The following is a 13,406-nucleotide window of genomic DNA, read 5'->3' on the forward strand; positions in this document are numbered from 1 at the left end:
AGAGGAGACTGGACTATTAATGTCAGACCACGTTGTTCCGTTCTTGTGAATTTAAATTATATTAATATATTTAAAAATTGAGTATAAGTATTTTCTGCATGTTTAGTAATTCCACACAGTGCAATCCTATGACCAAGAAGAGAATTGTGTTATCAAACGAGAAAAATATTTAGAAATCCCCATAATTTCATGTTCTCAACAAATGAGGAGGAGATACTGTACACCATATGAAAGGTCCATCTCCATTCCTCAATATAACGTCATGTTCCCAACAAATGAGGAGGAGATACTGTACACCATATGAAAGATCCATCTCCATTCCTCAATATAACGTCATGTTCCCAACAAATGTTGGGGTAGTTACTCAAAAAATGTAACTAGTTACTTCTGTAAATTGTAACGAGATTACTTTACCAGTTACTGCATTTGAAAAGTAACTTCACTACTTATTACCTTACTCTCCTCTTTCTTAATTGACCGTGTGGAAGAAGATACATGACACTCTTTCTGCATAGAGTTTATTGTATAAACACAGGCTTTGGGAAACATGAGAACAAAACCTGAAAAAACAGAATAAAACATAAAGTGCAACAAAAAGTCATAAACTTCATCCTTCTCTATTCTTCGAAATAACGATTGTATCACACGGCTTGGGTAACGCAGGAAAGCGCGTTCCTATAGCCTAGTAAAGTAGTGTAGTTACCAATATTAGTATTGTAGCTAGTTACGTTACTTCGTTACCAAAAAAAGTAATGTAGTTACTGTAATCCGTTACTTTGTAACTAGTTACCCCCAACACTGTTCCCAACAAACGAGGAGGAGATATTGAACACCATTTGAAAGGTCCATCTCCATTCCGCAAAATAACGTCATGTTCCCAACAAAGATGGAGGAGATTCTGTACACCATATGAAAGGTCCATCTCCATTCCTCAATATAACGTCATGTTCCCAACAAATGAGGAGGAGATACTGTACACCATATGAAAGGTCCATCTCCATTCCTCAATATAACGTCATGTTCCCAACAAATGAGGAGGAGATACTGTACACCATATGAAAGGTCCATCTCCATTCCTCAATATAACATCATGTTCCCAACAAATGAGGAGGAGATACTGTACACCATATGAAAGGTCCATCTCCATTCCTCAATATAACTGCATAGATTGGCTTTATGTTCCTACCCAGTTCCACATCAGAGGTTTGTGAAGGTGCTTACTGCCAGACGTATAAAAATAAAAGTGATTTGTACATTAAACTATGAAAGTCTCTCTCCAACAGATGGACGTAATATCTGGAATACCTCAACGGATCGTATTATGTCCTCTCCAGATTATAACGCAATAGATGAAAGGATTATACCATATCCCCCAGAAGTTAAGCACAATGCTCAAAATATAGATCGTAGACTTAACGTTGTGGATAAATCAGCCGATCCTTCCAATCCTGAGGAACTTTCTGATGAGCTACGATTTGATACAAAAAAAAAACATTCAGTGGTTTTCAGTGTGGATAGATCAGGAGATCCCTCCAATCCTGAGGAACAATCTGATAAGTTCTGTACCGATACCCCATATATTGATGTAGGAGTTCAAAAGACGGAGAGATCAGCAGTTTCTTCTAATTCTGAGGAACCTTCTCGTAAATTGTGTCCTGATACCCGAAATATTGATGTAGGAGTTCAAAGTATGGAGAGATCAGTAGATTCTTCTAATTCTGAGGAACCTTCTTGTAAATTCTGTCCTGATACCCCAAATATTGATGTAGGAGTTCAAAGTGTGGAGAGATCAGCAAATTCTTCTAATTCTGAGGAACCTTCTCATAAATTCTGTCCCGATACCCCAAATATTTGGGCAGAAGTCCTCAGTATGGAAAAATCAGAAGATTCCTTCCATCCTAAAGAACCTTCTGATAAGTTACGTTCTAATACTCCGAGTATCCGTCCAAGAATTGACTTTGAAAATGGGACACCAGGTCCTCGTAGTCCTAAGGGATCTTCTCTTGGGAATTCAGATGCTATTTTATACAAAACAGAAGAGATATTCCCATATTCTATGGAAGATAAATGTAAAACTGAAAAAACATTTCCATATTCTATGGAAGATAAATGTAAAACTGAAGAAACATTTCCCTATTCTACGGATGAACAATGCAAAACTGAGGAAATATTTCCATATTCTACGGATGAACAATGTAAAACTGAGGAAATGTTTTCCTATTCTATGGAAGATAAATGCTTACCATCGACATCAGTTCTCGCTGTACATCAGAAGGGGAACGCAAAAGAGCGTCCGTTTTCATGTTCCGATTGCGGGAAGTGTTTCTATTCGAAAGCACATCTTGTCAGCCATACCAAGGTTCACAGTGGAGCGCGGCCCTATGCCTGTCCAGAGTGCGGGAAGCGTTTCATGTCGAAATACCATCTTACGAGACACCTAAATCATCACACCGGAGCACGCCCGTATTCCTGCCCAGAGTGCGGGAAATCTTTCTTACAGAAATACAACCTTCGCAAGCATCTGAGATGCCACACGGGTGAAAGGCCCTATGCGTGCACGGAATGTAACCAGTCCTTTATGCAGAAAGAACATTTAGTGAGACACTTTAAAACCCACACGGGCGAGAAACCTTATTCATGCTTAGAGTGCGGGAAATGTTTCACATTTAAAGAGTGTCTTATCAGGCACAATAAAGTTCACACCGGAGCGCGGCCATACAGTTGTTTAGAGTGCAGGAAATGTTTTGCTGAGAGAGGGGACCTTCTTACCCACCAGATCGGTCACAGGGGCGAGAGTCCCTTTACATGTTTGCAGTGCGGGAAATGTTTTACAAGAAGGCAGAACCTAATTAGACATGAACAGTTTCATGCAGGCGTGCGTCCGTATTCGTGCAGGGAGTGTGGAAAATGTTTCTCCTTGAAAGCGCACCTTATTAGACACCTGAAAATCCACACCAATGAGTTTCCATACCCGTGTTCAGAGTGCGAGAAATCTTTCCGAGACAAAAGAAACCTCATCACCCACCAGAGGAAGCACACGGGTGAGCGGCCTTTTTCGTGTTCGGAGTGTGAAAAATGCTTTTCTCGGAAAGATAGTTTCATTAGACATTGGAAATCTCACATTGCACTGCAGACATAGCCGTGTTTCAACAAAACCCCTTTTCACACCAGAGAAGATATCAGGGGAGCGTTCCTTTTCATATATTTTGTGTGGGAAATGTTCGAAAGGCATATCACACAGGCGAACTTTCTTTTCCACCTTCAGAATGCGGGGAATTATATAATCAGACTGGACACCAGACTCAAAATTTGACTGTGTCTCTGCAGCCTCTCCCCCCTCCCCTCTACTGTGTGACTGTATCTCTGCAGCCTCTCCCCCCTTCCCTCTCCTGTGTGACTGTGTCTCTGCAGCCTCTCCCCCTCCCCTCTCCTGTGTGACTGTGTCTCTGCAGCCTCTCCCCCTCCCCTCTCCTGTGCAACTGTGTCTCTGTTGCCTCTCCCCCTCCCCTCTCCTGTGTGACTGTGTCTCTGTTGCCTCTCCCTCCTCCCCTCTCCTGTGTGACTGTGTCTCTGCAGCCTCTCCCCCTCCCCTTTTCTGTGTGACTGTGTCTCTGCACCCTCTCCCCCCTTCCCTCTCGTGTGTGACTGTGTCTCTGCAGCTTCTCCCCCTCCCCTCTTCTGTGTGACTGTCTCTGCAGCCTCTCCCCCTCCCCTCTCCCGTGTGACTGTGTCTCTGTTGCCTCTCCCTCCTCCCCTCTCCTGTGTGACTGTGTCTCTGCAGCCTCTCCCCCTCCCCTTTTCTGTTTGACTGTGTCTCTGCACCCTCTCCCCCCTTCCCTCTCGTGCGTGACTGTGTCTCTGCAGCCTCTCCCCCTCCCCTCTCCTGTGTGACTGTGTCTCTGCAGCCTCTCCCCCCTCCCTTCTTCTGTGTGACTGTGTCTCTGCAGCCTCTCCCCCTCCCCTCTCCTGTGTGACTGTGTCTCTGCAGCCTCTTCCCCTCCCCTTTTCTGTGTGACTGTGTCTCTGCAGCCTCTCCCCCTCCCCTCTCCTGCATGACTGTGTCTCTGTTGCCTCTCCCTCCTCCCCTCTCCTGTGTGACTGTGTCTCTGCAGCCTCTCCCCCTACCCTTTTCTGTGTGACTGTGTCTCTGCAGCCTATCCCCCTACCCTTTTCTGTGTGACTGTGTCTCTGCAGCCTATCCCCCTCCCCTCTCCTGTGTGACTGTGTCTCTGCAGCCTCTCCCCTCCCCTTTTCTGTGTGACTGTGTCTCTGCAGCCTCTCCCCCTCCCCTCTCCTGCATGACTGTGTCTCTGTTGCCTCTCCCTCCTCCCCTCTCCTGTGTGACTGTGTCTCTGCAGCCTCTCCCCTCCCCTTTTCTGTGTGACTGTGTCTCTGCACCCTCTCCCCCCTTCCCTCTTGTGTTTGACTGTGTCTCTGCAGCCTCTCCCCCTCCCCTCTCCTGTGTGACTGTGTCTCTGCAGCCTCTCCCCCCTCCCCTCTTCTGTGTGACTGTGTCTCTGCAGCCTCTCCCCCTCCCCTCTCCTGTGTGACTGTGTCTCTGCAGCCTTTCCCCCCTCCCCTCTCCTGTGTGACTGTGTCTCTGCAGCCTTTCCCCCCTCCCCTTTCCTGTGTGACTGTGTCTCTGCAGCCTCTCCCCCCTCTCCTCTCCTGTGTGACTGTGTCTCTGCAGCCTCTCCCCCTCCCCTCTCCCGTGTGACTGTGTCTCTGCAGCCTCTCCCCCTCCCCTCTCCCGTGTGACTGTGTCTCTGCAGCCTCTCCCTCTCCTGTGTGACTGTCTCTGCTACCTCTCCCCCTCCCCTCTCCTGTGTGACTGTCTCTGCAGCCTCTCCCTCTCCTGTGTGACTGTCTCTGCTACCTCTCCCCCTCCCCTCTCCTGTGTGACTGTGTCTCTGCAGCCTCTCCCCCTCCCCTCTCCTGTGTGACTGTGTCTCTGCAGCCTCTCCCCCTCCCCTCTCCTGTGTGACTGTGTCTCTGCAGCCTCTCCCCCCTCCCCTCTCCTGTGTGACTGTCTCTGCAGCCTCTCCTCCTCCCCTCCCATTTGTGTATTTGATAAAATGTTTATTTAAAAAATAAAAAAATAAGTCCGGTGTTTGTATCATAATTAAAGCTGAATTTTAATCTACACATATTTGCCTTCCCTTGTTCCTACCTACGTTTGCATCACGGGGGAGGGGGGGGGGGTTTGGTGTTGGTCAGCAGGGGGAATCATGAAAAATCTAAATCATAAGATAAGAAGTCCCCAGGACTTCAGTAGATCCATTTCAATGCCAACCTAACCTATGTGAGTGTTCATTATAAATTGATCTACTGGTGGGCTGCGGACTTCTTATCTTTTAGTTAATGGTTACCAGCCTTGTTCACGTATAGCTTACAGCGTACACTGATCAGCCATACCATTCTGACCACTGACAGGTAAAGTGAATAACATTGTCTCTTGACAACGGCATATAAAAGTGGGTGGGAAATATAAGGCAGCAAGTAAACATGTTGTCCCTGAAGTTGATGTGTTGAAAGCAGGAAATATGGGCAACTGTAAGGATTTGAGGGACTTTGACAAGGGCCAAATTGTAATGGTAAGATGACTGAGTCAGAGCAACTCCAAAACTGCAGCTCTCATGGGATGTTTCTGGTCTGCAGTGGTCAGAACCGACCAAAAGTGGTCCAAGGAAAGAAAACTGGTCAATCAGTGGCCACACCAGTTACAGCGTCTCTGATGACCCCCACACCAGTTACAGTGTTCCTGATCACCACCAAACCAGTTACAGTGTCCCTGATCACCGCCACACCAGTTACAGTGTCCCTGATCACCGCCACACCAGTTACAGTGTCCCTGATCACCTCCACACCAGTTACAGTGTTTTTGATCACCGCCACATCAACATCTCTTCCGAGCCAGTGAACATGGCATTCCTGGGTCATGGGTGGGTCAGTGCATCTCCAAAACTGCAGCTATAGAAGGATGTTCCCAGTCTGCTGTGGTCAGTACTGACCCAGGAAAGAAAACTGGCCAATCAGGTCATGGGCGGTCAAGGCTCATTGAAGGAGGTGGAGAGGGAAGGCTCATTGATGGAGGTGGGGGGAGGGAATGGTCATTGATGAAGGTGGGGAGGGAAAGGCTAATTGATGGAGGTGGGGAAGGAAGGCTCATTTATGGAGGTGGGGAGGGAAGGGGCATTGATGGAGGTGGGGAGGGAAGGCTAATTTATGGAGGTGGGGAGGGAAGGCTCATTGATGGAGGTGGGGAGGGAAAGGCTAATTGATGGAGGTGGGGAAAGAAGGCTCATTTATGGAGGTGGGGAGGGAAGGGGCATTGATGAAGGTGGGGAGGGAAAGGCTCATTGATGAAGGTGGGGAGGGAAAGGCTCATTTATGGAGGTGGGGAAAGGAAGGCTGATTGATGGGGGTGGGGAGGGGAAGGCTGATTAATGGAGGTGGGGAGGGAAAGGCTGATTGATGGAGGTGAGGAGGGAAGGGTCATTGATGGAGGTGGTGAGGAAAAGGCTGATTGATAGGGGTGGGGCCAGGAAGGCTGATTGATGGAGGTGGGGAGGGAAGGGTTATCGATGGAGGTGGGGAGGGAAAGGCTGATTGATGGGGGTGGGGAGGGAAGGGTTTGACACCAATGACAAGGTATAATCCTGTCATGGTCTTACCTTCTTGCTGTTCTCCTTCGTTTGACATGTGCTGGCGGCCATCTTGGTTTCTGGGTTTCTTGTAGCCTCCCACCCTGCGGCTCCTCCTTCCCACTGGGAGGAGCTGGATGCCTAGCTCATATATATAGGAGGTCTGTGGCTTCAGTTCCCTGCTTGGTCCTCCTGTGTTCACATGCTACTAAGACTGCTGCTACTTCTGGTTCCTGTTCCTGGCTTCGTCTGACTACCTTGTTGGTTCCTGATCCTGGCTTCGTCTGACTACCCTGTTGGTTCCTGATCCTGGCTTCGTCTGACTACCCTGCTGGTTCCTGACCCCTGGCTTCGCAAAGACTCTGCATCGGTTTCGCCATCCGTTTGGACTTTTGCTTTATAGCTTGTTTTTCAATAAAGCTGTCTTATTTTCACTTATCTGTTGTTGTACGTCTGGTTCATGGTTCCGTGACATTAGGACCAAGCCATGAATTCTGACGGTACAGGGCCATCCTCGCTACCCACGCTGGTTGCCAGACTTGATCAGCAGGATCACCTGTTGGGTCGGTTCGCCGTGGCGTTGCAAACCCTGCTTGAACGCACGGTACCACAGGCCACGAATTCTGACGGTACAGGGCCATCCTCACTACCCACGCTGGTTGCCAGACTTGATCAGCAGGATCACCTGTTGGGTCAGTTCGCCGTGGCGTTGCAAACCCTGCTTGAACGCACGGTTCATTTCGCTCCCGTTGCCGATGGGTCGGTTGTCGCTCCTGGGTCCGCTCCTACTGCCGCTCCGGTTGTTGCGCCAGAGTCTACCCCGACACCTGTTGTTGCGCCCGCGGTGTTTCGGGGTATGTCCGGTTCTGCCCCCCTTCCACAGCGCTTTGGGGGAGAGCCAACTCAGTGCCGAGGTTTCCTTAACCAGGTGGGCATTTATTTCGAGTTGCTGCCACATGCCTTTCCTACTGAGAGATCAAAGGTGGGCTTCTTAATCTCGCTGCTCTCGGACAAGGCCTTGGCCTGGGCCAGCCCTTTATGGGAGAACAACAATCCGGTGGTTGCCGAGTTTTCCGGTTTTGTTGCTTCTCTTCGGAAGGTATTCGATGTGCCGGCTCGTGCTGCCTCTGCTGCGAAGCTCCTTATGTCCATCAGACAGGGTTCACGATCCGTAGCTGAATACGCCATTGAGTTTCGTACCCTGGCAGCAGAGGTGGGCTGGAATAATGAGGCTCTGGTCGCTGCTTTCTCTCATGGTCTCTCGGATGCCTTGAAGGATGAGGTTGCAGCTAAGGACCTACCAGTGGAGCTCGAGTCCCTTATTTCTTTCCTGATTTTGATTGACACCAGACTCAGGGAGAGACCTTCCTTTAAGGAGAGTCTGCGGAGGCCTCCTAACAGATTGGCGCCTACCTTTGTTGTCCCACCCGTGCCTCCCTCTCCTCCCACGCCTCCTGGGGATGACTTGTCTGGGGGTGAACCCATGCAGCTGGGGTTTGCTCGCCTGTCCGAGGGGGAGAGGGTACTCCGGAGACGCGAGGGCCGATGCATGTACTGTGGGATCGGTGGGCATTTTCGGTTGGCATGTCCGAACCGTCCAGGGAAACGCTCGCACCTGAGATCCTGTCGGGGGCAGATCTTGGGTGGAGTCTCCTCGTCCCCGGTTTCCCGTGTTGACAAACCACTGATCACTGTTGTCCTTTCCTGGGTCGGGGGCTCGGTGACGACCCAGGCGTTGGTGGACTCTGGTGCTGGTGGTTTGTTCATTGATAGTGTGTTCGCTGCCGCCAATTCCATTCCTCTGCAGGCTCGAGGTTCTCCTCTGGCTCTTGAGGCGATAGACGGCAGACCCCTTCTGCCGCCACACGTGACTCATGAGACCCTTCCAGTGGGGTTAGCCATTGGTGCCGTCCACAGAGAGTCGGTCTGCTTCCAGGTTATTTCGTCTCCACACTACTCGGTGGTCTTGGGGTACCCCTGGCTCCAGAAGCATAATCCGATTTTCGATTGGAGATCGGCCGAGATCCTCTCGTGGTCACCGCAGTGTGGGACTAGTTGCATCCATGGGCCTGTCAAGTTGCTGTGTACTTCCTCGGACTCTCTGTTGCCCCCTGAATACGAAGAGTACCGGGATGTATTCGATAAGGTGCGCGCGGTTGCCCTACCTCCGCACCGCCCATACGATTGTGCCATCGAGTTACAATCTGGTGCCGTTCCTCCTCGTGGCAAAGTCTATCCACTGTCGGTAGCGGAGAATGAGGCCATGGAGGAGTACGTGAGGGAGGCGCTTTCACGTGGACACATTCGCAAATCCTCGTCCCCGGCAGGGGCTGGATTTTTCTTTGTGAAAAAGAAGGGCGGTGAGTTGAGGCCTTGCATCGATTACAGGGGTCTCAATCGCATCACGATCAAGAACGCTTACCCGATACCCTTGATTTCCGAGCTGTTCGATCGCCTTAAAGGGGCCACGGTCTTTACCAAACTCGACCTGAGGGCGGCATATAACCTCGTAAGGATCAAGGCGGGCGATGAGTGGAAGACCGCGTTTAACACCAGGACCGGTCATTATAAATCCTTGGTTATGCCCTTTGGGCTGTGCAATGCGCCCGCAGTCTTTCAGGAATTCATCAACGATGTTTTCCGTGACCTGTTGCAGCAGTGTGTGGTGGTCTACCTGGATGACATCTTGGTATATTCTGAGTCCATGGAGACCCACATTCTGGATGTCAAACGAGTGTTGCAACGGTTACGAGAGAACAAGCTGTTCGGTAAGCTTGAGAAATGCGAATTTCACCGATCCCAGGTAACCTTCTTAGGTTACATCATTTCCGCTGAGGGGTTCTCCATGGATCCTGAGAAGGTTTTGGCTGTCTTACAGTGGCCCCAGCCCAGTGGTCTTCGCTCCCTGCAGCGCTTTTTGGGCTTCGCCAATTATTATCGGAAGTTCATCAGGGACTTTTCCATGCTAGCCAAGCCTCTCACGGATCTGACCAGGAAGGGCAGTAATTCCCAGGTCTGGCCGCCCGAAGCCATCCGAGCTTTTGAGGCTCTAAAGTCCGCCTTTGTGTCGGCTCCGATTCTGTCGCATCCCAACCCTGGGTTGCCCTTTGTCCTCGAGGTGGACGCGTCTGAGACGGGAGTAGGCGCCCTTCTGTCTCAGCGTAGAACACCAGAGGGTCCTCTGCTTCCTTGTGGGTTTTACTCCCGGAAACTGTCTTCCGCGGAGTGCAACTACCAGATTGGTGACAGGGAATTATTGGCCATCGTGCAGGCTCTTAAAGAATGGAGGCACTTGCTCGAGGGTTCGGTGGTTCCGGTCCTCATCCTGACGGACCACAAGAATCTGACCTACCTCTCTGAGGCCAAGAGATTGACACCACGTCAGGCCAGATGGGCTCTGTTCTTGTCACGTTTTAATTACGTGGTCTCCTACCTACCCGGTTCCAAGAACATCAGGGCTGATGCCTTATCACGGCAGTACTCCGACCTGTCCAGGGAGGAGTCGATTCCGACTTCGGTCATACCTCCGAATCAGATCCTGGCTGCCATTCGCACCAGCCTGACCTCTCCCCTGGGTGAGCAGATTTTGGCGGCTCAATCTGGTGCTCCCTCTGGGAGACCCAACGGCAGATGTTTTGTGCCTGAGGAGTTGCGCACTCGGTTGTTGCGAACCTACCATAACTCCAAGACCGCGGGGCATCCTGGAAAGAATCAGCTGTCCTGGGCTGTTTCACGTCTGTTCTGGTGGCCTTCCCTACGTTCCGACATCGCCGCATATGTAGCGGCATGCTCCGTTTGTGCCCAGAGTAAGTCCCCTCGGCACCTTCCGTTGGGCCTTCTGCAACCCTTAGCCACCGGGGAGCGCCCATGGTCACACCTGGGGATGGATTTCATTGTGGACCTCCCTGCATCCCGAGGCCATACGGTCATTCTCATGATTGTGGATCGGTTTTCCAAAATGTGTCACTGTGTTCCTCTCAAGAAGTTACCCTCTGCACAGGAGTTGGCCACGATTTTTGCCAGGGAGGTCTTCCGGTTGCACGGTTTGCCCAAGGAGATTGTGTCGGATCGGGGGAGTCAGTTTGTGTCCAGGTTCTGGCGCGCCTTTTGCTCCCAGTTGGGGATTCATCTCTCCTTCTCCTCGGCCTACCACCCTCAGTCCAATGGGGCCGCAGAACGATCCAATCAGGCCTTGGAGCAATTCCTTCGTTGCTATGTCTCCGATCACCAAGACAATTGGGTTGACCTCCTGCCTTGGGCTGAGTTTGCCAGGAACACGGCGGTGAACTCTTCCTCTGGGACGTCTCCCTTCATGGCCAACTATGGGTTCCAACCTGCCGTGTTACCGGAGGTATTCTCTCCCCAGGATATTCCGGCTGTGGAGGATCACCTTTCCGTCCTACGTGCTTCTTGGGTACAGATCCAGAAGTCCTTTGAGGTCTCTGCGCAGCGCCAGAGACTCCAGGCTGATCGCAGACGAGCGCCTGCTCCTTCCTACCAGGCCGGAGACCGTGTATGGTTGTCCACCCGCAACCTCAACCTTCGAGTGCCCACTCCCAAGCTGGCGCCTCGCTTTGTTGGTCCCTTCCGAGTGCTTCGCAGGGTAAACCCGGTAGCCTATGCCCTTGCGCTTCCTCCTGGCATGCGGATCTCCAACGTGTTTCATGTCTCCCTGTTGAAGCCTCTGGTGTGTAATCGTTTCACTTCCTCGGTTCCTCGGCCTCGTCCGGTCCGAGTGGGCAATCGTGAGGAGTATGAGGTGAGCAATATCCTGGACTCACGCCTGGTCCGCGGTCGGGTGCAGTTTTTGGTTCATTGGCGTGGTTATGGTCCAGAGGAGCGTTCCTGGGTTCCCTCCGCAGATGTCCATGCTCCTGCCTTGCTCCGAGCCTTCCACGCACGCTTCCCTCAGAAACCGTTCTTTACTCCGCGGAGGAGGGGCCCTTGAGGGGGAGGTACTGTCATGGTCTTACCTTCTTGCTGTTCTCCTTCGTTTGACATGTGCTGGCGGCCATCTTGGTTTCTGGGTTTCTTGTAGCCTCCCACCCTGCGGCTCCTCCTTCCCACTGGGAGGAGCTGGATGCCTAGCTCATATATATAGGAGGTCTGTGGCTTCAGTTCCCTGCTTGGTCCTCCTGTGTTCACATGCTACTAAGACTGCTGCTACTTCTGGTTCCTGTTCCTGGCTTCGTCTGACTACCCTGTTGGTTCCTGATCCTGGCTTCGTCTGACTACCCTGTTGGTTCCTGATCCTGGCTTCGTCTGACTACCCTGCTGGTTCCTGACCCCTGGCTTCGCAAAGACTCTGCATCGGTTTCGCCATCCGTTTGGACTTTTGCTTTATAGCTTGTTTTTCAATAAAGCTGTCTTATTTTCACTTATCTGTTGTTGTACGTCTGGTTCATGGTTCCGTGACAAATCCCCACAATTGATACCAACAATAGGCCACTATTCCTTCCACTGACACCAACAATGGGGCACTAGTCCTCCCACTGAGATCAATGATGGGGCATAATTCTTTCCAATGACATCAACGATAAGGCACTAGTCCTCCCACTGACACCCATGATGGAGCAGAATTATTTTCAATGACACCAACGATGAGACACTATTCCTCCAACTGACACCAACAATTTGGCACAATTCCTTCCACTGACATCAAAGATGAGGCGCTAGTCCTCCCACTGATACCAATGATGGGGCAGAATTTTTCCAATGACATCAACGATGGGGCACTATTTCTACAACTGACACCAACAATGAGGCACAATTCCTCCCACTGACACCAACAATGGGGCACTATTCCTCCCACTAACACCAACAATGGGGCACTATTCCTCCCACTGTTACCAATGAAAGGGCACAATTCCTCCCACTTACATCAAGGATGGGGCACTAGTCCTCCCACTGACACGAACGATGGGGCAGAATTCTTTCCAATGACACCAACGATGGGGCACTATTTTTCCAACTGACACTAACGATGGGACAGAATTCCTTCCATTGATAACAATGATGGGACACTATTTCTTCCACTGACACCAACAATGGGGCACTATTCCTTCCACTGACACCAACAAAAGAGTGTAATTCCTCTCACTGACATTGACGGTGTGGCAGAACTCTTTCCAATGACACCAATGCTGGGGGCACTATGTCTCCAACTGACACAAACAATCACTACCACTGACATCAACGATGAGGCATTAGTCCACCCAATGACACCAAAGATAGGGCATCCTTTACTCCTACTGTGCGCCAGGACATTTTCTACTCCCCCCCACCCCCCTCTAAAGTCTGCAGGACAGTAAATTGGCCCATTGTTTAGAAAGATTGGAGGTTAATGTTATCAATGGTAATACGTGATCCAACGTTGACCTGTTTGATCATCAGCCTTCGTTCACTTCATAAAACAGATTTCCCCACTCTTTCTACATCCCATATACCCTCTAGCATGCTGCACCCCGTGCACAACCTGGTGAGGAACCATTCTTATCTCATTGGGGTATGCTCCTGACACTGATTACAATAGAAGAACTGCTTGCATAAGCAACGAAACATCTTGAACATTACAGAATAACCCCTCCCCCCCACACCCATGTTATGAAGATAGGGAGAGGAGGAGCTGCTCTGTAGTCCTGTCCTATGGTGAAATCACTGCTCCTCCATAGATACACTCAACTGAAGGAGCGTTGTCATCCTAGGAACCGGAAGAATTCTTTCCAATGACACCAATGATGGAGCACTATTTCTCCAACTGAC

The 13,406-nt window shown here is 50.6% G+C and overlaps 2 protein-coding genes across 2 annotated transcripts in view; both read left to right on the plus strand.

Annotated features, from left to right (window-relative positions):
* The window catches only part of LOC309563911 (uncharacterized protein), a 37,595-nt gene extending 34,300 nt beyond the window's left edge, over positions 1-3,295 (plus strand). The window contains exon 5 of the mRNA XM_082268544.1: positions 1,284-3,295. Within this exon, the coding sequence (XP_082124670.1) occupies positions 1,284-3,139 (1,856 nt within the window). The 3' untranslated portion in view covers positions 3,140-3,295. The remainder of the gene's footprint in view (positions 1-1,283) is intronic.
* Positions 1-13,406, plus strand: part of LOC309564434 (uncharacterized protein) — a 173,925-nt gene that overhangs the window by 11,249 nt on the left and 149,270 nt on the right.

Source organism: Pelophylax lessonae (assembly GCF_965119305.1).
Source record: "Pelophylax lessonae genome assembly, chromosome: 9".
Lineage (NCBI taxonomy): Eukaryota > Metazoa > Chordata > Amphibia > Anura > Ranidae > Pelophylax > Pelophylax lessonae.